This window comes from Neoarius graeffei, chromosome 8, assembly GCF_027579695.1.
Source record: "Neoarius graeffei isolate fNeoGra1 chromosome 8, fNeoGra1.pri, whole genome shotgun sequence".
Taxonomy (NCBI): Eukaryota; Metazoa; Chordata; class Actinopteri; order Siluriformes; family Ariidae; genus Neoarius; species Neoarius graeffei.
The window spans coordinates 54,067,602-54,092,319 of record NC_083576.1 but is presented as its reverse complement, the minus strand read 5'-3'; the positions used below and the strand labels follow the sequence as shown (position 1 = coordinate 54,092,319).

General features: G+C 42.6%; 1 protein-coding gene across 1 annotated transcript in view; it reads right to left on the bottom strand.

Moving 5' to 3' along the window:
• sorbs2b (sorbin and SH3 domain containing 2b) overlaps nucleotides 1-24,718 on the bottom strand; it is a 114,411-nt gene that overhangs the window by 49,298 nt on the left and 40,395 nt on the right. The window contains exons 4-12 of the mRNA XM_060927870.1: nucleotides 17,330-17,356; nucleotides 17,042-17,166; nucleotides 13,566-14,048; nucleotides 12,727-13,083; nucleotides 11,521-11,656; nucleotides 9,341-9,495; nucleotides 7,255-7,321; nucleotides 6,070-6,271; nucleotides 5,128-5,242 (exon numbers count right to left, since the gene is read on the bottom strand). Of these exons, the coding sequence (XP_060783853.1) occupies nucleotides 5,128-5,242; nucleotides 6,070-6,271; nucleotides 7,255-7,321; nucleotides 9,341-9,495; nucleotides 11,521-11,656; nucleotides 12,727-13,083; nucleotides 13,566-14,048; nucleotides 17,042-17,166; nucleotides 17,330-17,356 (1,667 nt within the window). The remainder of the gene's footprint in view (nucleotides 1-5,127; nucleotides 5,243-6,069; nucleotides 6,272-7,254; nucleotides 7,322-9,340; nucleotides 9,496-11,520; nucleotides 11,657-12,726; nucleotides 13,084-13,565; nucleotides 14,049-17,041; nucleotides 17,167-17,329; nucleotides 17,357-24,718) is intronic.

Below are 24,718 nucleotides of genomic sequence, written 5' to 3'. Positions count from 1 at the left end.
TGCTGTAAAATTAATGCTATTATACTGAGAAATGCGAAAATAAATGTTGACAAAAAATTGCTACTATGTTTGTTGTTGTTGTGAATGAGCGAGTTGCCAAAGGTCCGTAACCGGGCTCCGGATCGTAGGATTCCGGACCGCTCGCGAGCCAATCAGAGCGCACGATTTGATAGAAACCGGACTGCGAAAAAAATAATAACAGTTATCTTCAAAATTATTATCTCATCTCATTATCTCTAGCCGCTTTATCCTGTTCTACAGGGTTGCAGGCAAGCTGGAGCCTATCCCAACTGACTACGGGTGAAAGGCGGGGTACACCCTGGACAAGTCGCCAGGTCATCACAGGGCTGACACATAGACACAGACAACCATTCACACTCACACCTACGGTCAATTTAGAGTCACCAGTTAACCTAACCTGCATGTCTTTGGACTGTGGGGGAAACCGGAGCACCCGGAGGAAACCCACACGGACACGGGGAGAACATGCAAACTCCGCACAGAAAGGCCCTCGCCGGCCACGGGGCTCGAACCCGGACCTTCTTGCTGTGAGGTGACCGCGCTAACCACTACGCCACCGTGCCGCCAAAATTATTATCATTTTCCAATAATACTAACACCATACAAAGTAAAAAAAAAAATTAGAAATCATTTAAAATAAGTAAAGCAGGCCTGAAAAGCATTTTACAGGCTCTGAATCCTCATTAGAGTTTCCAAACACATTCCCAAATACCTCTAAGTATAGTAATATTCATAATTAACCAAATTGTTTGTATGTTATTGTAGGTCCAAATATATCCAGCAGATGGCAACAATGTATTGATAGTACACACTGGTGACGGTGCAAATAAAATGAAGTCCGCTGAAATAACACCTATAGCAGTGGCGGCTGGTAGTCTTTCAAACAGGGGAGGCTAGTCGGTTACAATATTTCCAGATTTTAAAAGAAAAAAGAAAAAACATCAATTTTGCCCATACTCTTGCCTCTGATCTGGCTGATTGTTGGCAGGGTCACAAACTGTGAAATAACAGGTTCTTTTGGCCCATTAGCCTACTGTCCAATATACATGATGGTGGTGTTGGGGGGGGGGTATATGTTAACATTTTATATTTTAAAATTGTGGCATGTTGTTTAAAAATTGATCATTATTGAAAGCAGCTCTTTGTCAGAAACCTCAGCAGTAACAGCAGAGTGTTCTGGAATAGGCACAAGCACTGACCTTGGGGAGCCAAACATAGAGCTGGGTGCCACACATTTCATTCAATGACACTTTCCCTATATTTTACTTATTTTGACTGAGAAATGTTTTATTGACAATTTTGATAACCCTTCACTTTTAATCCGGGTCTGTAGTGTGAAATGTTCTCGGCTGTGTTTTTGTTTAAAAATGTTTTCCAAATTGTAGCTGTGTTTAATTCATATCCAGAAAAATATATATTCCAATATAATATATTCAGCATAAACATTTTAAATAGATTCTATATTTTTGGTCCATCCATGACATATTACTAAAGTAGCCTATTTACTGTTGTTGATGTGGGTCACTTGCTGTTAGCCAATTCACTTTCTCGTACCAGGAGAGCTGAAAGGAACGAGTATTATTCCCTACCTTTTTCACCAAGTCAATTTGAGGCGTTGGTCTACCCTGCTCTTTAATTTTAATTTTTTCCTCGAAAGGAACACTGGCAAATGGCTTCGCCAAAATTAAATCAGCAATGCTTGGCATCCGTGTGCAGCTTTCTTGCTAGCTGACTAGCCCCCTCAAGTTCAAGTTCAGTCACTCAAATAAACGAAATTTCTGGAACTAAGATAGCAAACTTGACAACACTATATTTACACTTTATTTACAATGAAAATATATACAAACTAAAAAAGCTGGTAGAAACCGTATGTAATGAATGAAATCGAAATGTAAGCTGATCTCTTACAATACACCACAGCACTTGCGAATCCGCATGGGACTGAACTGAAATTCACCGCTGCCTGTCTATATTTGAAACAAGCTGTCAATCAAAGAAAATATCCGGCCGCTTTCACCAATCACCAGTCTCCTCGCGGAAACTGCCATGTCCCTCCCACTGTGAGGCTGGGAGTCCGGTGGGCGGGCATTTTCGCAGTATTTGTCCAATAATCGTCTTGCATTTTGATATTGAAAAGCGCATAGTTCCCAAATGCCATTGAAGTCCACTGAGGCTGGGCTGCATCGCGTTGTCACAAGGGGGAAAAACTCACGCACACATTAGGCGAACTGGGGAAAGTTATAACGGAATGATTTCGCACTGTAGTTGGGTTGAGCACATATATTTCTATGATTCTGGATCTGAAATAGCAATGTTATAAGGTCGGCTATAACATAAGCCTAGCGCAATTCATCCTACACGATGTTCGTCAATTTTAGAGGAGGCTGAGCCTCCCTCGTTGTCTTAGAGCAATCGCCCGTGACCCATAGTGTTATATAGTTGGAGAAATATCACTAACTGTTTGTATTTTTCACACAAGCAAAAAGTCCGTAACAATATCAATATCAACAATAGCCTGGTTACTTTCAGGGAACCCAGAAATAAACCTACGGTACAGTCGTACAGCATACTTGTTTCAGTAGCAACAATGACAGGTACAAAAAATGTTGTCGGTGTTAATCTTGTGTATCCAGCTTGAGTCCTCTCATATTATGACTTTAACGCAGGCATACATTTACGCAGATGTATGTCCAACGTTGTCTTGGATCAGTAGTTACCTAGGAGTGACAATGTTCAAGGAAATTATCGACATATTAGTGAATCTCAAACGTCTCATGATTTGAACATATAATGAAGAAACCACTATTTCACTGCCTACTTGGTGCTACATAAATAGACTTAAAAAAAAAAGAGAGAAACTAATACCAATGTAACTAAGGAATATCTGAGCATTCTGTTATTCAGTGTAGCCCGAGAAATTCTCCTTATCAAGATAATAGAAAATGTATTTCTGAGACACGTTTGCTATTTAGCTTCGACTGAAAACAGATGGTGCAATATTAACATTACTAATGGTCTCTGCCACCGATGACAATTTGACACATTTGAGGTTGATGTATTTAACAATGCCTGCTAGGATCACAGTGTGTTAATACAGATATTTAGGCAGTGCCTAAAAGTAGAGCTCCTGATGAATGTTAAGTTAGTTAAAGTCCTTCCCGCGCCGTGTGGCGCAGATCTCCGTTTCCGCAGCCCTCAGCCTCTCGCCTATTACATAGCTAGGGTTGTAGTGGGGGGCTAGCCCTCTGGTAACCACAAGAGTTTAACTCCCCACTCGCATCTGTATTGCAGCATGCCTTGCCAGAAGGTACCATTTTTATGATGGTCTTTGGTATGACCCGACCGTGAATAGAACTCACGATCTCCCGAGCAAGAGGCCGACACGCTACCACTAGGCCACTAGCCAGTCTCCTGATGAATGTCTCATCTCATCTCATTATCTCCAGCCGCTTTATCCTGTTCTACAGGGTCGCAGGCAAGCTGGAGCCTATCCCAGCTGACTACGGGCGAAAGGCGGGGTACACCCTGGACAAGTCGCCAGATCATCACAGGGCTGACACATAGACACAGACAACCATTCACACCCACATTCACACCTACGGTCAATTTAGAGTCACCAGTTAACCTAACCTGCATGTCTTTGGACTGTGGGGGAAACCGGAGCACCCGGAGGAAACCCACGCGGACACGGGGAGAACATGCAAACTCCGCACAGAAAGGCCCTCGCCGGCCACAGGGCTCGAACCCGGACCTTCTTGCTGTGAGGCGACAGCGCTAACCACTACACCACCGTGCTGCCCCTCCTGATGAATGTATGAGCAAAATACTTGCAAGGGCACAAAATCAACCTGACTAGAATAACGATATTATAGCATATGAACTATTGAATTGTGTAGTGTCATGTATTTCATGTCAATAAACTGCTGCATTGTCTTGTGACAGTGAAACCAATAAAGAGATACGCATCGCAGTTACGAATACATATTTATTCTTTTCTTTGACACCGCATGTGATGCGCCAGAAACAACACCATGACATTTATTATGGTGTGACTCTGCTGACTGCCTGGTGGACAGCAGTGAGCCAGTGCCTTCACTTTACATCATTACTATATAGTTACCAACGAATATCAAACTTGATATGTCAAACAGCTTTCTGGTTACATCAGTGAGCATTGGTGCATGCGCACCACCATTAAGACTAATGACCCTGCACCTGTTCCTGTTTAGAGTGCAATCACAGCGCACACATATAAGGACTCTCAGTAACACACAGACTTTGTGAAGTATGCGCTCTGTACCCTGCGTCTGATGTTACCAAGCCTTGTATTTTGTATCGCTTTTCTGGTTTTGACCCGTGTTTGTGTTTTTGTACTGTATTACCTCTGATATCTTGTCTGTGCCTCACTCGACCACTGCCTGTTTTTCGACTCTGCCTTTGTCTCTGTTTTGGAGGTTTGCTAGCGTGTTTTCAATAAAACTCTTCCTGCACTTACATCCGTCTACTGCGCTGACATGACAGAAACTGTCAGTTGTCCAACAAGCTAGTGGACAAATAAAACTCTTTTAACTCGTTTTATATGAAATTGCTGTGAATCTTTTCCGTAAAATGTGTTAGTAAATAATCCCATGTTATTTTTAAAAAAGCAAATTAAAAATAAGCACTGGGTAAAAACCCATCTATCTTATATAAATAAAGATACAAATTTCGTTGTCTGGTGATCATGAGATACGTTGCCTTGCACTTATGAGTGGGTTCCCTTTGGTGGTACATGTTCGTCGTTTGTATGTACAGACGTTGTATGGTTAAAAGCCATAAAAAAAAAAAAATCAGGTCGATGCATTACCGTACTGTATTCTCTTCAGTATGGGGCTCTGCTTTGTGTGCGGGGAGCGCTGCTAATATTGTTTATTATAATTTCCAGAGGAATACCAATCGCAAAACATTTTGTGAGCTCTGTATTGTCTCTATGCATTCTTTTATCTGAAGCTGAAATCACTTCAAATATCACTGGTAACATCATCTTAACTGTTTGCAATGCTCCTAAATGGTGTGTGTGTGTGTGTGTGTGTGTGTGTGTGTGTGTGTGTGTCAGAGTACACTTACTGCTTTCTCTTGATCTAGAATAGAGGATTTCCCTGGCTCGTAGTCAAAGATACTCCTGGGCTCGGCTCTGTATTTGCGAGTGTCCACTTTTCTATCTGGAGGACCCCACTGATTCCTAAGAGCACAAGAGAAGAGCACATAAAATGGTTTTAAGTAATATTCTATAACAACCAGAGTTTTGGACGAGCCTGAGATTTCAGTGTCTTACATGTATAATATACACTCTTGAGATGACAGACAGTCTGCTTCATCTTACTTCATCAGGCTCAACTTTACATTAGACAAGCCCACCCATGCTTTTTTAGCCTGGGCCCGCCCATCCTAAGCGTGACGCAACACGAGGGCCTGTTGCGAGCTTAGTCTGGCCAGGCAAGCTATCTCCAGCTCTTCCAAGCTCCCGAAAAATCGGGAACCAATCAACTTTGAGCATCTCCAACGGCCCTGGGTAGAGGCGTGTTCAAGGTACTGATGTAGTAGAACTGCGACCGGAAGCCATAGATTGTTTACAGAATCTATGCCGGAAGCGCTTCATTCACGCTTCCGCATCTATTACGCATAGATGCTGTATTGAAAGCATTCAACGGGAAGTTCTCATTGAAAACGGAGCAAAGAGCAGCCCTGGAGGTATTTATTGAAAGGAAGGACGTTTTCGCCTTGCTCCCGACCGGCTTCGGTAAGAGTTTAATCTACCAGTTAGCCCCGTCGCGTCGCATACGTCAGAGGAAAGAGTGATGTGATTGGTTTAAGCTTCGTCACAGCCTTTTCTGGCTTCGACCAGTAGCAAACTGAGGCATTTCAGGGAGGCGGGTCAACCACGGGCTCTGGGAAATGGTTGGGCTTAATATCTTGGCCAGACCAATAGCTCGGAGAGCTTTGAAGTCGCGTTAGCCAGGCTAATGCTTTTTAACAGTTAGTATGAGACAGAGAAGGAAGTGATCTCACATGTCTGGGGTGCTGCTGCCACTCTGACGGGTATCACGGTTGTGAGACATTGGCTGAGCTGATGATGAAGTTGCGAGGGAAGAGGAGCTGGATGTTTTGAATCCACATGTGCCATTATCAGAGATGCTCTTGGTTATGGGTCTGTATGTACTGCTCTTAGGTGCAGGGTGTGCCTGGACATTATTACTTGGACTATGCTTCTCTGTAAAAACACAGAAAGATCATAATAATAAAAAATCCATTTGCAAATACATTAAAATGAATTTTACGGTGCTTAAACATTTGTCACCAGCTGATCTTTACATGTTAATGCAACACTGGGAATTTTGCTGTGGACAAAACTAGCATTTCTTGTTCATTGTTAATTGCAAAACGTGTCAGCAGTAACCAGGAACGATTACTGATGATTGCGTAATTCTAGAGAACGTGAACAGGACACACACCATCATTCGTAGTTGGCCGAGTTGCAGTACGAGGAGCAGAATATTCAAACTCTGTAAAAACAGATTGTAAACAGAAACAAAAAAAAATGATTAGGTCAAGTGTTATTCACGCAAACATGACCCATTTTTCAGTGCTATGAGACTTAAAATAAAAATAATTTAAAGTTCAGCGTGATTTAAGCAGGGAGATCACTTGTTGTTCCTGCTCAGTGCACATGTCCCTTTGACCTCTGTAATCTCCATTTGCACAGATACGAGTGGGGCTGCGCAATCAGGTCCCAGTAATGATTCAGCTCTAATCCACAGTCTGCTGACTGAAGCTCTTTTAAGGTTGCACAATTTAAAAAAAACTTGTCAGTTCCTCTCTCTGCAGACTGATCTTAGAAAGCTTGAGCCATAGACACACGGCAAGAGCAGATGACCTGCATGTACTGGGATTTATCTAAAGCCATTCGCCTATTGCACGCTTTATTACAGAAGTAATAAAGATCACACACAATATTTCAAAACATTGAAAGGATGATACGGATTTGGTTGCACATGAAAAGCATTAAAAGTAACTGATTATGCTCAGGGTGGACGGAGGAAATGAGTATCTAATCTGAACAGTTTCAAGGAGTTGAACATACTACTTAATAATGTCAGGAGTTCCTTAATGTTTTGCATATTATGGACGTTTCATGACATGGATTTGGTTAAAATTATGAATATAATGGGATATAACTGTGTAAAAAGTTCCCACCTGGTTTATGCACCACATGAATCTGCTTGAACATAGTCTTGTACCAGTCTTTTGGCCTGTCCACAGTCTAAATTAACAACAAACAAAACAGCAGTTACTCAGATGTACAAGTGCCTCAAACATTCATATGAATGTTTGAGGCAATTGTATTTTCATAACACAATTGGGGAAGCCATGACCTAATGTCAGAAAAGCAGCTTTGGGACCAGAAGGTCGCTGGTTCGATTTTCTGGACCAACAGGAATAGCTGAAGTGCCTTTGAGCAAGGCACCTAACCCCGAACTGCTCCCCAGGCTGCTCTGGGTATGTTGTACTGTACGTCACTCTGGATAAGCGAATCTGCTACAGTGTCTTGCAAAAGTATTCATCCCCCTTGGTGTTTGTCCTGTTTTGTTGCATTACAAGCTGGAATTAAAATGGATTTTTGGGGGGTTAGCACCATTTGATTTACACAGCATGCCTAACACTCTAAAGGTGAAAATTGTGGTTTTATTGTGACACAAACAATAATTAAGATGAGAAAACAGAAATCTGGACTGTGCACAGGTATTCACCCCCTTTCATATGAAACTCCTAAATAAGAGCTGGTCCAACCAATTCACTTCATAAGTCACATAATCAGTTGATTAAGGTCCAACTGTGTGCAATCAAAGTGTCACATGATGTCTGTATAACTCAGCCTGTTCTGGAAGGACCCCGACTCTGCAACACTAATATTCAAGCAACATAAAAACCAAGGAGCCTCCAAACAGGTCAGAGACAAAGCTGTGAAGAAGTATAGATCAGGGTTGGGTTATAAAAAGTATGCCAAATTTTGAATATCCCAGGGAGCACCATTAAATCCATTATAGCAAAATGGAAAGAATATGGCACCACTACAAACCTGACAAGAGAAGGCAGCCCACCAAAACTCACAGACCGGGCAAGGAGGGCATTAATCAGAGATGCAACAAAGACACCAAAAACAACACTGAAGGAGCTGCAAAGATCCACAGCGAAGATGGAAGTATCTGTTCATAGGACCACTTTAAGCCGTACACCCCACAGAGCAGGGCTTTAGGGAAGAGTGGCCAGAAAAAAAGTCATTGCTTAAGAAAACACGTTTGGAGTTTGCCCAACAGCATGTGGCAGACTCCCCAAACACATGGAAGAAGATTCTCTGGTCAAATGAGACAAAAATTGATCTTTTTGGCCATCATGGAAAATGCCATGTGTGACGCAAACCCAACACCCTGAGAACACCAGTGAAGCATGGTGGTGGCAGCATCATGCTGTGGGGATATTTTTCATCTGCAGGGACAGGAAAGCTGGTCAGGACTGAAGGAAAGATGGATGGCACTAAATACAGGGCAATTCTGGAGGAAAACCTGTTTGAGTCAGCCAGAGGTTTGAGCCTGGGACGAAGATTCATGTTCCAGCAGAACAATGACCCTAAACATACTGCTAAAGCTACACTGGGGTGGTTTAAAGGGAAACATTTAACTGTCTTGGAATGGCCTAGTCAAAGCCCAGACCTCAATCCAATTGAGAATCTGTGGCATAACTTGAAGATTGCTGTACACCAACGCAACCCATCTAACTTGAAGGAGTTGGAGCAGTTTTGCCTTGAGGAATGGGCAAAAATCCCAGTGGCTAGATGTGCTAAGCTAATCGAGACATACCCCAAGAGACTTGCAGTTGTAACTGCATCAAATGGTGGCTCTACAAAGTATTGACTTTGGGAGGGGATAAATACATATGCACACTCCAGATTTCTGTTTTTTCATCTTAATTATTGTTTGTGTCACAATAAAACAACAATTTTCATGTTTAAAGTGGTAGACATGTTGTGTAAATCAAATGGTGCTAACCCCCCAAAAATCCATTTTAATTCGAGCTCGTAATGCGACAAAACAGGACAAACATCAAGGGGGACGAATACTTTTGCAAGACACTGTAAATGCCAATAATGTAACAGTTGTATTTTCATAATACAAAGCTACAAATTCAATGCTTGACTACATAACATCAGTGTACACACAGATATACAAGCACACACACACAAAAAAAAACCCCACAGCAAAGCCAGTGGTCATGGTCTACTTACAGTCCTGGTGGCGATAGGAATTCCAGACTCATCCACAGGGCCGATGCCTGAATACTGGGGAGGTCTGCCCATTGTTCCACTCCTTTCATCATCTGGTGCATGCATAGAAGTCAGTGAACCCACAGTGGCAGAGACTGGAGAAATGGACCCAGCAGCTGGAGGGGGAAAGGCAGGGTCAGACAGACAAGGTGAGAATGCTGTTCGTAGTAATTGATGCAATGATTTTCCATCCATCCATCATCTATACTGCTTATCCGTCAGGATTGTAGGGAAGCTGGAGCCAATCCCAGCTGACTTCAGGTCAGGTACACCCTGGGCAGGTCGCAAATCTATCACAGGGCTAACACATAGATGAACAACCAACCACACCCATTGGTGAGGTGCAATTTAGAGTAGTCAGTTGACCTAATCTGCATGGACTGTGGGAGGAAACCCATGCAGGCATGGGGAGAACATGCAAACTCCAACCAGAAAAGCCCTGTTCAGCCACGAGGATCGAACCCAGAACCTTCTTACACTGTAAAAAAAAAAATCCGTTGTTTTTACGGAAAAACACTGGCAGCTGTGGTTGCCAGAATAATCCTGTTAAAAATACAGTGAAATATAAACAACATTACAGAATAACTTGTACATTTCACTGGGATTCCATGTACAATAATGATAACTAAATGTAAATTTTACAGGTATTCAATGTACAGATTTTTTTTTTTTAGATTTTTTTGGGGCTTTTTTCACCTTTATTGGATGGGACAGTGTAGAGACAGGAAATGAGCTGGAGAGAGAGACGGGGAGGGATCGGGAAATGACCTCGGGCTAGAATCGAACCCGGGTCCCCGGTATGGCGCCTTAGTCGACTGAGCCACGACGGTGGGCATTTTTTAAATTTTTTTAACAAGGCAATGATGTAATTTTAACTATCACATTCTGTTTCAGTATTACAGTTTGTCTGTCGGGCGGCACGGTGGTGTAGTGGTTAGCGCTGTTGCCTCACAGCAAGAAGGTCCTGGGTTTGAGCCCCGTGGCCGGCGAGGGCCTTTCTGTGTGGAGTTTGCATGTTCTCCCCGTGTCCGCGTGGGTTTCCTCCGGGTGCTCCAGTTTCCCCCACAGTCCAAAGACATGCAGGTTAGGTTAACTGGTGACTCTAAATTGACCGTAGGTGTGAATGTGAGTGTGAATGGTTGTTTGTCTATGTGTCAGCCCTGTGATGACCTGGCGACTCGTCCAGGGTGTACCCCGCCTTTCGCCCGTAGTCAGCTGGGATAGGCTCCAGCTTGCCTGCGACCCTGTAGAACAGGATAAAGCGGCTAGAGATGATGAGTTTGTCTGTCTTTAAACTACAACAATTTGTAAATTCTACAAAAAAAATATGATCAATTCAACATATTCTTACTGTTAAATTAACAGTGGTATTTGGTTAGGAGTTTTACAGTATATTGATGTAAATTACACACTGCTTCATTGTTTTTGTATTTACAGTTTTTTTAGGTCATGATTTTACATAAATTCACTGTTAATTCTACGGACATTTTTTACAGTGTACTGTGTGGCGACAGTACTAACCACTGGACCACCATGCCGCCCTCGCAGTGATTCTATTTAATTGAATTTGGGAACCTACGTCACAAGAGATAAAACGAATATAATAAATTCATAAATGCCAACATACAGTCGTGCTCCATCTGTCTCCACACACGAATGCACTACCTGAGGTTTTGAGGAGGCTCTTATTCTGATACAGCCTCAATATGTATGGAAATTGTGTTAATCCTCTTGTATCTAGCCTCAAACACTTTCTAACACAGCTCTCACTTCCCACTTGGGATTAGAGAGATCATCTGATGCGAACTAAACAAGGAAGCATCACTTGTGCTGTCAGTGAACTAAACTGTGGCTGCATGTTCACACTCTTTAGCAATGTATTACAGCTTGACATGCCACGCAAGTGCCTTATCAAGAAGTGCGAGGAGTGAAACAGTTTACCTTTCCTTTGTGATGGATGGTGCATTTGGCTGCACACATTTCTAAACGTAAATACCTCAGACTATTTACCTTTAACCGGATAAACCTTTTCACGTGCTTAAAAGTTATCAGTTTCGGATTTTTCGGGATTAAAGGATCAAGGGTAAACGTATTTCTAAATCACTTTATCAAATTCCGGTTTGTCTGCAATTTGTACTCACGAGTGCTCCGGCCCTGCTGCATGGCTGTGAGACTAGGGCTGAAAGAGGGAAGAGGAGGGTACGTGGAAGGGGAGAAGGGTCTTTGGAGGTGACTCTTTAGGCCTGCAGTCACACTTCCATTCACAGTCATTTGGCCCTTGGTAATTGAGGAAAGAAAAAAAAAAAACAGATGGTATTAATGTAACACAATGTAAAGTGTCATTCATCACCATTATGAGCTATTATGCTTGATATTACGATTGGACCATAGTGTGTGTTCTATCTATGAAGGTTTGAGACACTTCAAAAGAGCAGAGAGTAGCAAAACCCTGTGGAATGACCAATGACAATGTTAGATGTAAGAAAGAAGAAACAAAACGCCGGGTTATTAGCGGTATACGGAATTATAAAAGGAAAAAAAAACTATAGGACATGAAAAATTGATTTTCACAGTATTGTTTCACGTTACTACGGCTTTAATCGGGAAGTAATCACGTCAAAAGGATAAAGACAAAGCGTTAATAGACAAAGAATAAGAGCGCAGAGAGGAAGCAGGGTGTGGTACGCTTTTGCTACAGCTATTTCCCCCTACACTGGTATTGTTTAGGTACAATCACAATACCACTATGATCTCATCCTGGACCCAAACCCAAGATCTCTCTACAAAGAACCCATAAGGATCCTAGAACCGGAGTGAACTATGAGATTAAGGGAAGCTGAAAGGCAAACGCAGTTCGCAAAGTCCTGAGAAAAAGTAAATGTGGGTCTGGAACTAGACTATCATTAGTATTGTTCCACACACAAACATTCCAGAGGCCAAAGGCGGTAAAACCAGTCAATGTGAATCACAGTGTGGTTGGTGTCTGTGGATTAAGTCTTTGAATTCTGGATAAAAGAAGGCAGGAGAGAGTGAATAGGGAGGGAGAAAGAGCAATGGATGGAGGGTGGGCACGAACCAGTCAAACAGAATAAGAAATGAAGAGAAAGGTCAAAGGGGATGTGTGGGAAAGGTACAAAAAAAAAATTGAGAAACAAATGGAAGGATGCACGAAGAGAGGAGAAAGAAGACTGAGGAAGCTAAGAAGTTGAGAACATTTGAAACAGGAAAACGTCGACTAAAGTCAGGTAAAAGCGGTGAGATCCGTTGTGGAAAATATAGAACAGGAAGCAAACTGTAAAACAGAATGGCAGAGCTGTTCAGAGAGCCAGAGCCTGGGGAATAGTTACATTAGCAGAGCTAGCTGTAGGGATGTCTATCGCCATGTTGTCAGTGGAACTGTTCAGCTGGCAGTGGGTGGGTGAAGGGGTCTCAGAACCTCCCTCCGAGTCTATTCCGCACGTTCTCAGCTCCTCCAGCATGGCCGTGGAAGACACGCTCTGAGCACGAGAAGAACAGCCACTCGGGCCTGGATATGGATCCGAGTTGAAATGGGCAAGCCCGTGGGAAAGAGGATACGAATGATGGTCAGAGGCCCTAGAGCAGGTGCTGTCGGTGAAGAAGTGTGGCCTGTTAGGGGACGAGTGGGAGGCCAGCAGTGATCCTGGGTAGGCCTGGCACAGAGGAGAGTGGCAGGTGAGCAGTGGCTGAAACAGTCGAAGAACATGGCAGTTTGATGGAGATGATTGCCGTGTATTAGACAGTGCTGTGAAAGTCATATCATTCTGATTTGTGTGTGGGGGGGGAAGAAATGATTGCGAGATGGACAAAAGAACATGTATTATCCGCATTGCAGAACGATAAGCAATCTATAATTATTACAGCCTTAGGAAAGATGTCATCATTTCTACGATGGAGAGGTTTTTTTTTTTGTATTGTAAAACTATCACATTTCAGTCGCAATAATTTTGCGCTTGTAATAAATGCCATGAACATAAAGATAAGGATTAAGATGAAAATGCCTTGCGAGTGCTGTGTACCAAAATGAAATAAAGAAATGCAACAAAATCCAAATGATACGAAGGTACGATAGGATTGAATGACATTAGTACGTTGTCATGGTGAGCTATAAATATGCCGGGTGTTATTATGATGATGGGATAGCAACTATGAATATAAACATGAATACCACTTGTTGGACTGCAGAGGGCAGTGAAGGGTGAATGACTGTTCTGGAATCCAAAGGGTCCATCCTTTTGGGTGGAGAATGGGGGCTGAGAGACAGAGTCTGTGTGTATCTGGGTTCTGTCTGATGCCTTGGTGTAATGCATATGGACAGACAGGCTACATGTCTTTTTTTCTGCGTAACTGGGGACTGTGAGTTACGGTGATCTAAAGGTGATGGATGGATGCTAGGTTTCTCAGGGCCGCGTACACTGGGGAAACTACTAAAGCCGAGAGGCTGTTTAGGGTCACTGGTGTTGGAGTCAGAGAACTGGTTGCCTCTTGAGTTCTGCTCTGAGCTTGCAGACATTGCTCCCCTGGAGAACGAGCTGTGTGTTATGAGCAGTGGGCCATCATGGCATTGTGTGGGATAATTATGGAGGCTAAATTTTCCTGGATTACAGTCAGCAGGATGCAGCCGAGAGCTCTCTCTGTGAGGAGCAAGGCCCTGTATAGCCATAAAAACATGCAGACAAGCAAGAAATAAGACAGCAAGACAAAAAGAAAGTTATAATACGAGCCAATATACTTATTCACAAGGAAATTCAAATAAATAAACAAATAGAACCGTCCATTTATACTGGGGACGATATGCAGAACATCATATGGTTCTACTTTCAAGTACATACAAGCATCAATATGCTGATATAATCATTTAATTATTATTTATTTACTATCTAACCTCTAGCTGAATTATTCTATACATAGCAAATAAAAACACACAGCTCAGATGTGCATATTAAAAAAAAAAACAGGAATTTGCCATCCATCAGAACACCAGAACATTTTGTATTTACAGTGGTGCTTGAAAGTTTGTGAACCCTTTAGAATTTTCTATATTTCTGCATAAATATGACCTAAAACGTCATCAGATTTTCACACAAGTCCTAACAGTAGATAAAGAGAACCCAGTTAAACAAATGAGACAAAAATATTATACTTGGTCATTTATTTATTGAGGAAGGCAAGCTGGAGCCTATCCCAGCTGACTACGGGCGAAAGGCGGGGTACACCCTGGACAAGTCGCCAGGTCGTCACAGGGCTGACACATAGACACAGACAACCATTCACACTCACATTCGCACCTACGGTCAATTCAGGTGGGGTTTACATTAGACCGTATCAGCGGGTCATCAGATTAACGTTTTTAAAACGATTAGCGTGCACACAGCAACACCAATACACGATTTGCGTGCACACAGCAACGCCAATACACGGATACGCTCGGCTCCGCAGGCATCCTGCGCTCCAAATCACTCCGCCCTGAACAGCGAGTGCCCTCTGGAGGGTGCGCACTCCGGCCCTGCGCAGCTCACACAGCGCGCGAGTGAAGTGCACAAGCTGTGATTCGGGACTGAGCCGCTGTGTGTGTGATCCCAGCGCATATCACTTACCACTTGCAAGTGGAAGGATGGCAAGCCTAAAGACAATCATAACTACACAATGGGCAGTATTTGCATCAGTATTTGCAGTATTTTCATACTTTTATACTCTTTAATGAAAGGTGATACAAGGCGGAAGTCCGCGCCGTTTTTCAGCAGTCGCGTCACATGACCAACGCCAGCGAATCAGGAAGGTGGATGTCACAGTGACGTTGTCCAATGAGACGCCAGCTAGAGCTCAGCACAGCGTATCCGCGTATTCTGAATGTTTACACAGCACCGGAGCTGACACGATCTGGATTGAATACGTGGACGCTGGCGGATTCCCGTTTCCCGGCGTTTCCAGGCGGTTTAATGTAAACGGACAGCGCATCCACGAAGAAAACGAGACAGATACGGTCTAATGTAAACGTAGCCATAGACACAGACAACCATTCACACTCACATTCACACCTACGGTCAATTTAGAGTCACCAGTTAACCTAACCTGCATGTCTTTGGACTGTGGGGGAAACCGGAGCACCCGGAGGAAACCCATGCGGACACGGGGAGAACATGCAAACTCCGCACAGAAAGGCGGACCTGGACCTGGCGACAGCGCTAACCACTACACCACCGTGCCGCCCCCATCTGGTGATTTCTGCCACAAAATTACTCACAGGAAATCTGTGAATGAAATCTATAAACCATTGCAGTTACAATCATTACAGAGTTTTCATAAGGGAATGCCTCTGCCTCTCCCATCAGCAGGTTACTGCTTGTGCTGATAGTCACAAACATACCAAAAAATTATATCTCACATCACAATCCTGCTCTCCATAAACATGAAATTAGGGCTCTTCTTCATTCTAGATTTGCAATTTGGCAATTCTTGGGTTTTAGTCACGTGACTTTTCTTAGCGATTTCACTTGCGGTAAAACAGCTGGTGGTCTAGCAAACCAAAACGGCTGCCTTAGTGCAAACAACTAGCGATAACTTATCAGAGTATGCGTGGAAGAGTATGGAGGTTTACAACTTTTTTGTATGTGGCTGGGTAAAGGACCTCGGTATCAAGTCGCTGCCGAATGAATCCTGTATTGTTTTTGCCCGTGTAAGTCTGGTTAGTAAGTCACATCTTTACAACAAAGCGCTGCAAGTTGAAGTGTAAACAAACAACAGTTGGCTTGATTCTCACTTGTGTTGGCTCTTATCTCTCAGCTAAATCATTCACAAAGATCATCAGAAACCCCTTTAAAGATCTGGATCTTAGTTAAACAAGACGGACAAGTGAACACGGCGCATTGTAACTGTATGACTGGGTAAGAATTTTGTCGCGACCTTCATGCATATGGACTTTGTGAGGAGTAAACAAAGATACAGTTGGGGACTTTAGCACTTCGTGATTAAAAAAAAAAAAAAGTACCGTAAAATAACGACACGTAGCAAGAAAAGTACTTGGAAAACACTAAGGACATAGCTGAGAGGGAGATACAGTACAAACCTTTCACCAAGTGATCACTGCAAACTCGAGCATGCTTCGACTGAGAGGTTCAAAAGCCACCTTTCTCGACGTCTTTTTGTGAAATCCTGTGTTCGTTCACCCTTTTTTATTAGTTCACGGGGAACCCTGAAGGAACTTTTATCAGTTTCACGGTTTGATCGATTCGAACAACTTAAAACAACGCAACCGTAAGGCGTTTTTCATGCGAGCAATGCACCTTCTCCGTACAAACGCTTTGTTAAGTGAGCCTTGGTTGACCACCAGCTGAAGTTTTGAATAACTAATGAGGCGGATGTGACGTCACGTGAAACCCAAGAATAGGCAACTCAGTCACAGCTCTCATTCATGCAAGTGTGCGTCATAACCAAGAGCAAAACAGTAATTAATAAAAGCACTACAAATTTAACTGCTGTGTTAGGAACAAGCCAAAACATGCGTCTGCTTGCTACCTTTGCCCAACAGAGAACAATAAATTTAGTGACGTTTGTCCGCTGCACTTCCACAAGCACGTCCTGCGGAAGGGGAAAAAAACAACTTCCTGATACATACTGAGCCAAACTGAATGGAGCTTAACCTACCGGTGTGGGCGATTTCTTTTCCTGCAGGTTGGGCCTGACACTTCTGAATCCTTTAGCTGCCAAAGAGGAAGTGGCCATGTTGCCATTTCTCAGGGCATCTCCAGCGGTGTAGTGCCACCACATATCTAGAACATTCCACATGAAACAAACAATATATCAGCTCCATTTTAGTTTACCATAAATCACGTGATACGCTTATATAATATAACTTGTTTAATCTGGGATTATGAATATTGTTTCGAAGAATAATATCATTTTTAAGAATAAAATTGCTAAAAAAGGATTTACCTGAATCTGTCAGTGGACACTCTGTGCCTAAACCATAAAAGAAAAGAGGCAGTTAGGTGTTTGAGATACACGTCTTATAAAACTCATACGTAAAGCTTCGACCTGACCGTGTACTGAATATGGCTTTGTAGCATGAAATATTCCAAGATTCGAAGCTACGCAGCACCTGTAGAGATGGCTAAAGCTCTAGAACACTCATCAGTGTCCGGTGCGTGTGAATATTCTGTGGCTCATCAGATATAATTGCTATGTTTCAGACCATCGCGCCGGCTCACAGCAGGAGAACATGACCGAGGAAGATCTTTGGACAGACTGGATGGAGTGATGAAAGAGAGTTTTTGCTCTTATCAAGTAAAATTACGTAAAGCGAAACAAATATTAAGATCAGAACGCAGAGTCTTGACTCTTTTTGAGGTCACACACGAATTTTTGATTACGAACTCTTTAATAAAGTCCTTTGATATTGGTTTTTTTTAACTTAACTTTACGCTCACTTAAAGCAAGGCTACTGTGCGTATTTATGACCCATACATCTTCTCTCACAGACAAAATAATTCAACAATAAAACTGTGTGTGTGTGTGTGAGGTCAGTCCGTAAAGCCGCTCAAACAAAAAGGGTCACTGCCAAATGAAATAAGGCTGCAAAAACAGCGAGGAAAAAAGCAATGGGCTACACAATTGTTGCCATGGAGCGGTACAAGTATGGCAACAATCCAGCCCCTGTGAAAGTCTGTTTCCTTTTAAGTAATGGGGAGGAACAGTTACAGCTACTGAAGCCCAAAACAAACCACCCTGAGTGCTGGTTATTTGGAGTGAGAGAAAGCAGGAAAGCAGGAGACAGGGGTGAATGATGCTTATCGAGTGAAGAGGAATTCCTGCCTGCTGATTAAACATAGACTGACTCTTGGCTAGAGGTTGTCAATTTATATGCAAACACTGATCTCACATGTAAGGGACCAAAAGGCACTGGTTATATAAGCCGTTCGGGTCAGCATGATCAGCAATGCCCTTGCTGGTCTTTTTAGACCGCGACACTAACTTCTGTCTCTTTTCTGGAGACAGAATTGAGAAATCGCTCCATTATAAACAAATAATAACTGAGCTCTAAACCGGTCTGGATCCAGCTTAAAGATTACAGGAGGATTATCGGATTTAGATTTTTGTGTTATAATGCTTTGGGAAAACTCGTCCCGTATACACTACCGTTCAAAAGTTTGGGGTCACTTTGAAATGTCCTTATTTTTGAAAGAAAAGCACTGTTCTTTTCAATGAAGCTCACTTTAAACTAATCAGAAATCCACTCTATACATTGCTAATGTGGTAAATGACTATTCTAGCTGCAAATGTCTGGTTTTTGGTGCAATATCTCGATAGGTGTATAGAGGCCCATTTCCAGCAACTATCACTCCAGTGTTCTAATCAGGGCTTTGAACCAGAATTTTTTTCCTATTGGTTCGTTCCGAACAGAAACGGAATTTTGACGTTCCCGGTTTTGGGTTCCACCATTAAATAGACGTTCCCGAACCGGTTAGAACAAAAAAATTTCGTTCCCGGAACGGTTAATTACGTTCCCTGTCAGCTGTTTAACAAATGGCTATAAAATTATGTCTCTGTCTCATCCAGCTTAAGCCAAACGTAGGCTAATTCTATTACAACCTTCATTAAATAAGACAAGAAATAATTCAAAACAATTATTATTTCAAATGTTGGCGATTTGGATTCTCAGTATGTCTTCCCATCTACACAAACAGAAAAAGTGCCAAAAATGAAAGATAATTCGTTTAGTGCGTTACCAAAGGCTAGTCAGGCCCTATGCATTGATAGGCTAACAGAGGTTAACGTCATTTAATGTTCGCGAGCCTCTCATTAACGTGAACAAATATATTGATATCGTGTTTGAAATTGACGTTTTCGAATAACGATAGACTGCAATATTTACCTCTTATTTAAGATGTGGAGACGTGATAGTAGTCCACCCTCCCGCTCTCTCCATTCAGTCAGCGAACGTCACACAGGAAGTGAACCCCAGCGGGTCATAGAAACTTGCGCAGGAGAAGAATGACTTTTTTATTTGTATGCTACGGAAACTTTGAGGAACGAAATAAAAACCGGTATTAACCGGTTACCATTATTTTTAATAAGCGTTTCTGTTCCGGAGCATAAAAAATAATAAAGTTTCTGGTTTCGTTTCTGTTCCATGTGAAATAGAAAAAGTTCCCGGTTTTCGTTTTCGTTCCTTGAACCGGTTCAAAGCCCTGGTTCTAATGGTACAATGTGTTTGCTCATTGCCTCAGAAGGCTAATGGATGATTAGAAAACCCTTGTACAATCATGTTAGCACAGCTGAAAACAGTTTAGCTCTTTAGAGAAGCTATAAAACTGACCTTCCTTTGAGCAGATTGAGTTTCTGGAGCATCACATTTGTGGGGTCGATTAAATGCTCAAAATGGCCAGAAAAATGTCTTGACTATATTTTCTATTCATTTTACAACTTACGGTGGTAAATAAAAGTGTGACTTTTCATGGAAAATACAAAATTGTCTGGGTGACCCCAAACTTTTGAACGGTAGTGTACGTCTATTGCTTAGTACCGAAGCGAAGTAGTGGGTGTGTGAGTTTGCAGTTGTTAGAAAGAGTACCTGCAAGCCCACATAGGTTTGGGGAACTCTGGAATCTCTTCATGGAGGTTAGAGTGAGTGAGAGCGTGGTGCTCTTGTGAGCTCGTCCTCCGCTGTCTGTGAGAAGCGTGGCAGCACACACATACAAATGTCCAACATGGGGCCAAAGCACATGCATTTAAAAACAAAACAAAAAACACAAACTGCATTCAAGCAGGCAAGTTATGATTTCTTCAAAACAATCTGCATGCAACTTTTGATTAAGTGACACATACGTAATGACTTACAGTGTGGGAAATAAGGCCGGACCGGCGGACATTTACCGGTAATTTTTGCATTTGTCCGTCTGTATTTCAAAAGCATCGGATCGGATGGCCGATAAAAAATAATTCGAATATGTCAGTCTGTATTTCAAAAGCATCAAACCGGATGGCCTATGAAAAATTGTAAAGATATGGGTTTAATCTACTTCTAATTTTCTTCAAAATGTTACACTGGGCGAATACATTTGTAGTTGGTAGAAGAGAGCAACTGGACTTGCTTGAAAAGTCTTGAAGACGTTTCGCCTCTCGTCCGAAAGGCATCATCAGTTCTGTCTGTCTAATAGGGAGTATCAAGTATTTATCCTCTCATGGATCATAATAGAATCCGAATCAGAATGCTGATGGCTGCATTGAAACCTTCAATGCAGCCATCAGCATTCTGATTCGGATTCTATTATGATCCATGAGAGGATAAATACTTGATACTCCCTATTAGACAGACAGAACTGATGATGCCTTTCGGACGAGAGGCGAAACGTCTTCAAGACTTTTCAAGCAAGTCCAGTTGCTCTCTTCTACCAACCACAGATTACTATGTACCTGGACGACTGAGTATCTTCACAGATATGGGCGAATACATTATGTCGTAACACGGCCTGTGAAACGGGGGCCCCCGCGGGCCCGACTTTAAAAATTCATAACTCGGTCACCCAAAGTCCCAGCCCTGCCAAACTTTGCAGGCACATCCCTCTCCCTGAGACATTTCGAATGAGCCCAGGCATGATCCGTTCTGACGTCAGGAGTGAGCATGGATGGCGGAAAGCTTTAGCACGAGCCCTGGCTCCAGCCACTCTTGCACGCGGGGATTGAAAAATTCATAACTTGGCCAATGAATGTCCTAGCCTCGTCTACATTTACAGGCACTTCCTTCTCCCTGAGCCCTTTCGAAGCAGCCCAGGCACGGTTCGATACGACCATGCCTCAGCCTGTTATTCGCCCTCAAATCCCCTGCGCAAGCGCTGCTTGCCGAAAACTTTAATATGAGCCCTGGCTCGAGCCAGCCTTTAAAAATTCATAACTCGGCCACCCAAAGTCCCAGCCCTGCCAAACTTTCAGGCACATCTTTCTCCCCGAGACTTTTCGAACGAGCCCAGGCACGGCCCGATCCGACGTCAGGAGTGAGCACGGCTTGCAGAAAACTTTAGCATGAGCCCTGGCTCTAGCCGCTCGTGTGCATATGGGGATTGAAAAATTCATAACTCGGCCACCGAATGTCCTAGCCCGGTCAACATTTACAAGCACTTCCCTCTCCCCGAGCCCTTTCGAAGCAGCCCAGGCACGGCCCGATACGACCCTGCCTCGGCCTGTTATTCGCCCCCGAATCCCTTGCGCAAGCGCTGCTTGCCGAAAACTTTAATATGAGCCCTGGCTCGAGCCAGCCTTTAAAAATTCATAACTCGGCCACCCAAAGTCCCAGCCCTGCCAAACTTTCAGACACGTCCTTCTCCCCGAGATCTTTCGAACGAGCCCAGGCGCAATCCGTTCTGACGTCAGGAGTGAGCACGGCTCGCAGAAAACTTTAGCATGAGCCCTGGCTCCGGCCGCTCGCTCGAGGGGATTTAAAAATTCATAACTTGGCCACTAAACGTCCTAGTCCTGTCAAAATGTACAGGCACCTCCCTCTCCCTGAGTGGCACACTAAATAAGACAATAATAATACACTGTTGTTTTTATTGCATAATGCAGTTGAACTAGTGTTTTCGGGTTGACAGTATCTGATTGATCCAGTCGGTTGATTGTTCAGTTTACATGAAAGTTTGCAGTACAGAATTATTACAATCGGTGGTTATGTTATCATTATTATTATGTGCATTTTTTTTCCATTCATAATAAGAATTACAGTCATATGCTTTGTAGGATGTAGATTTATATTTTAATAAAGTTTTTTATTTTCCAAGTTCTAGTGCAGCAGATTTTAGTCTGAATGCCAAATGATATTTTCATGTCTAGTTTTGATTCATTTTAAAAGTCATTTTGTTGCAAAGTTACTTGGAATCTTGGACTCAAAATTTTAACTCTATTATGCAAGAATAGTCGCGTTGTTAATTACTAAATTTCTTATCGACTTATTATAAACACAGTATAAAAAACAGTCATTGTTGACATCATGTTTCATGAGTGTTATTACAGTACCTGTATATGAGTACCAGTAAGTTGTAACCAACAGGAACGCCCTTGGCCCCCCATACTTTTTTCTCGACATGGAACTGACCTGTGCGTGCTACTGTTTTCTTGGGTAGAACTTTAAGCATGTTTTTCTTGAATCTTCTGACATTTTCTTGTCAATTATATTCAATTTGTAGTAAGGCTGCACGATATCAGAAAAATATGCGATATTCGATAACATGACTGAATATCTCGATATCGATATGTATCACGATAATTAATGTTTTTCTTACCTCTACTCGCCGTTCTGCCCTGTCTAGCATTTAAAAAAAAAAAAACACCCAATGCATCGCTTCCATTCCAACATTATTTTTTACTGGAAAAACATGGCTACACCTGCAATGGTGTCCATTAATCATCTTTAAATCTCTTAATTTTTGTGAGCGCAGCAGAAATATATTCGGGGAAGTATACAGTCTCTAGACATCGTGTCTTCAGCTCGAACTCTTCAGTCAGAAAATGAACTGTGAAACTCAAGTAGGGTTCTGTGGTGCGATTTGACCATAGGTCTGTAGTACTTGCGTAGTACTCTGCTCCACTTACTTCAAGTGTAACTGATTTTCGACACGTGTTGTACATGTCTGGAATTGCGACTTGAGAAAAATAATTCCGTGAGGGAATTTTATACCGTCGGTCCAGTATTGAAATCATGTCCACAAATCCACTGCCGGTAACAGCTGTCATTGGCATCATGTCTTTCGCCAAGTATCTCGCTATGCCTGCCGTTATGGCTTTGTGGCGTTTAGAATGTGTCTCATGAGGGGTTATACTAGCAAAGCTCTGCTGAACTGTAGTCACCTTCGTAATTTTAGATGTTGAAGGACTTGGCATATCATTGGACTGTTTGCTGCTAATGCTAGCTTGGATCTCTTCGTACAGGTGTTTATGGTTGTGTTGTAGATGCTTATGGAGATTCGTCGTGTTCCCCTTGGTAGCTGCCACCACTGTTTTACATGTCTTGCAAAGTACCCGAGTTTGCAGTACGTCATCCCTCCTGAATCCAAAGTACTTCCAAATAGCAGACGTGCATTTTTTTTTGGAAACCAGTTCCTCCTCACACAAGTTTGTCTCACCACACTTGCTACCGCTCCCACCTTCCGCCATCACCACGAGGCTTTTACTTGTTTTGCAATAGGGGGCAGAGTTATCCCGCGGCGCTTGTTGATATTCAAATGTGATTGGACGGCACAGAAAAATGTGCCTTTTATCGAAATTTAAGTAATTTTTGCGGTATGTGTATCGCAAACTATGATATCGCGATATCGATACTTTTTCGATATATTGTGCAGCCCTAATTTGTAGTGTAATTAACAACTAATATGGAGTGTAATTTGGCCTTTGAAGATCACAAAAATGTGCCTGGTAATAGCTGAGAAGCCATCTCCAGGCATCTAAAGCCCTTCAGCTTCCAGGGCCCTAAGGCGGGCCCCGGACCCCCAGGCTAAAATTTGGACAGACAGACAACATTTCAGACCTATCTGTCCTGTGACAGTCTGCTTAAAATTCCTTATTTCCCCCACACTGGACTTACGTAATAAAGTAATGAAAAGAGCATCTAATAAAATGCTATGATCCCATAAAGTATGGCGAGAATGATTGTACATTATCCTGCTCCGTGCTCATGTCACGAGTATTGATGTTTTAGAACTTAATTTCTAGACATGAACATAATTACATTCTAACAAACAGTTAAATTATATGAATGAGGAGCTTGTAATTAAATGCACCAAAGACAATAAACACTGCTATGTAACACTCGGCAATTAGTGAAAAGCTCCTCAGTATCACAGTTGATTATCCCTGACTAATGAGCACAATTAAAAAAATATGATTGTATTGCATCCCTGCTATGAACGATCAAGATGTCAGTGCTTCAGCAACATTAGAGTGGAGTCGGTGTGAAGAAAATGAAATTGTATAACAGCGCATCAAGCTGACTAATGTGAGAGGCAGTGTTTTGCAGAGAGCCAGGGTGGGGTGCTACAGTAACCGTGCTAGACAGTGCCTGGTGAGTTTCCTCCTGAATCCCACGCATCAGGAAGGGCTGGGTTCTGAGTGCCAGCCTAGCACTGTAGTTATCTCGCTTCTTTTTTTTTTTTATTTACAAAAATCAGCACATGAACAAGGAGCACTGCACAGCACTTCCCAGAAACCTTGACCTGAATGCACAATAGCATGCTACAAAAACAAATCTCAACTAGCAGGGCACTCCGAAAAGTGTGGACCTCCGTCAAGCCACATATTCAGATTTGCGTCAAAATCTAATCAATTGTTCCTTGGACC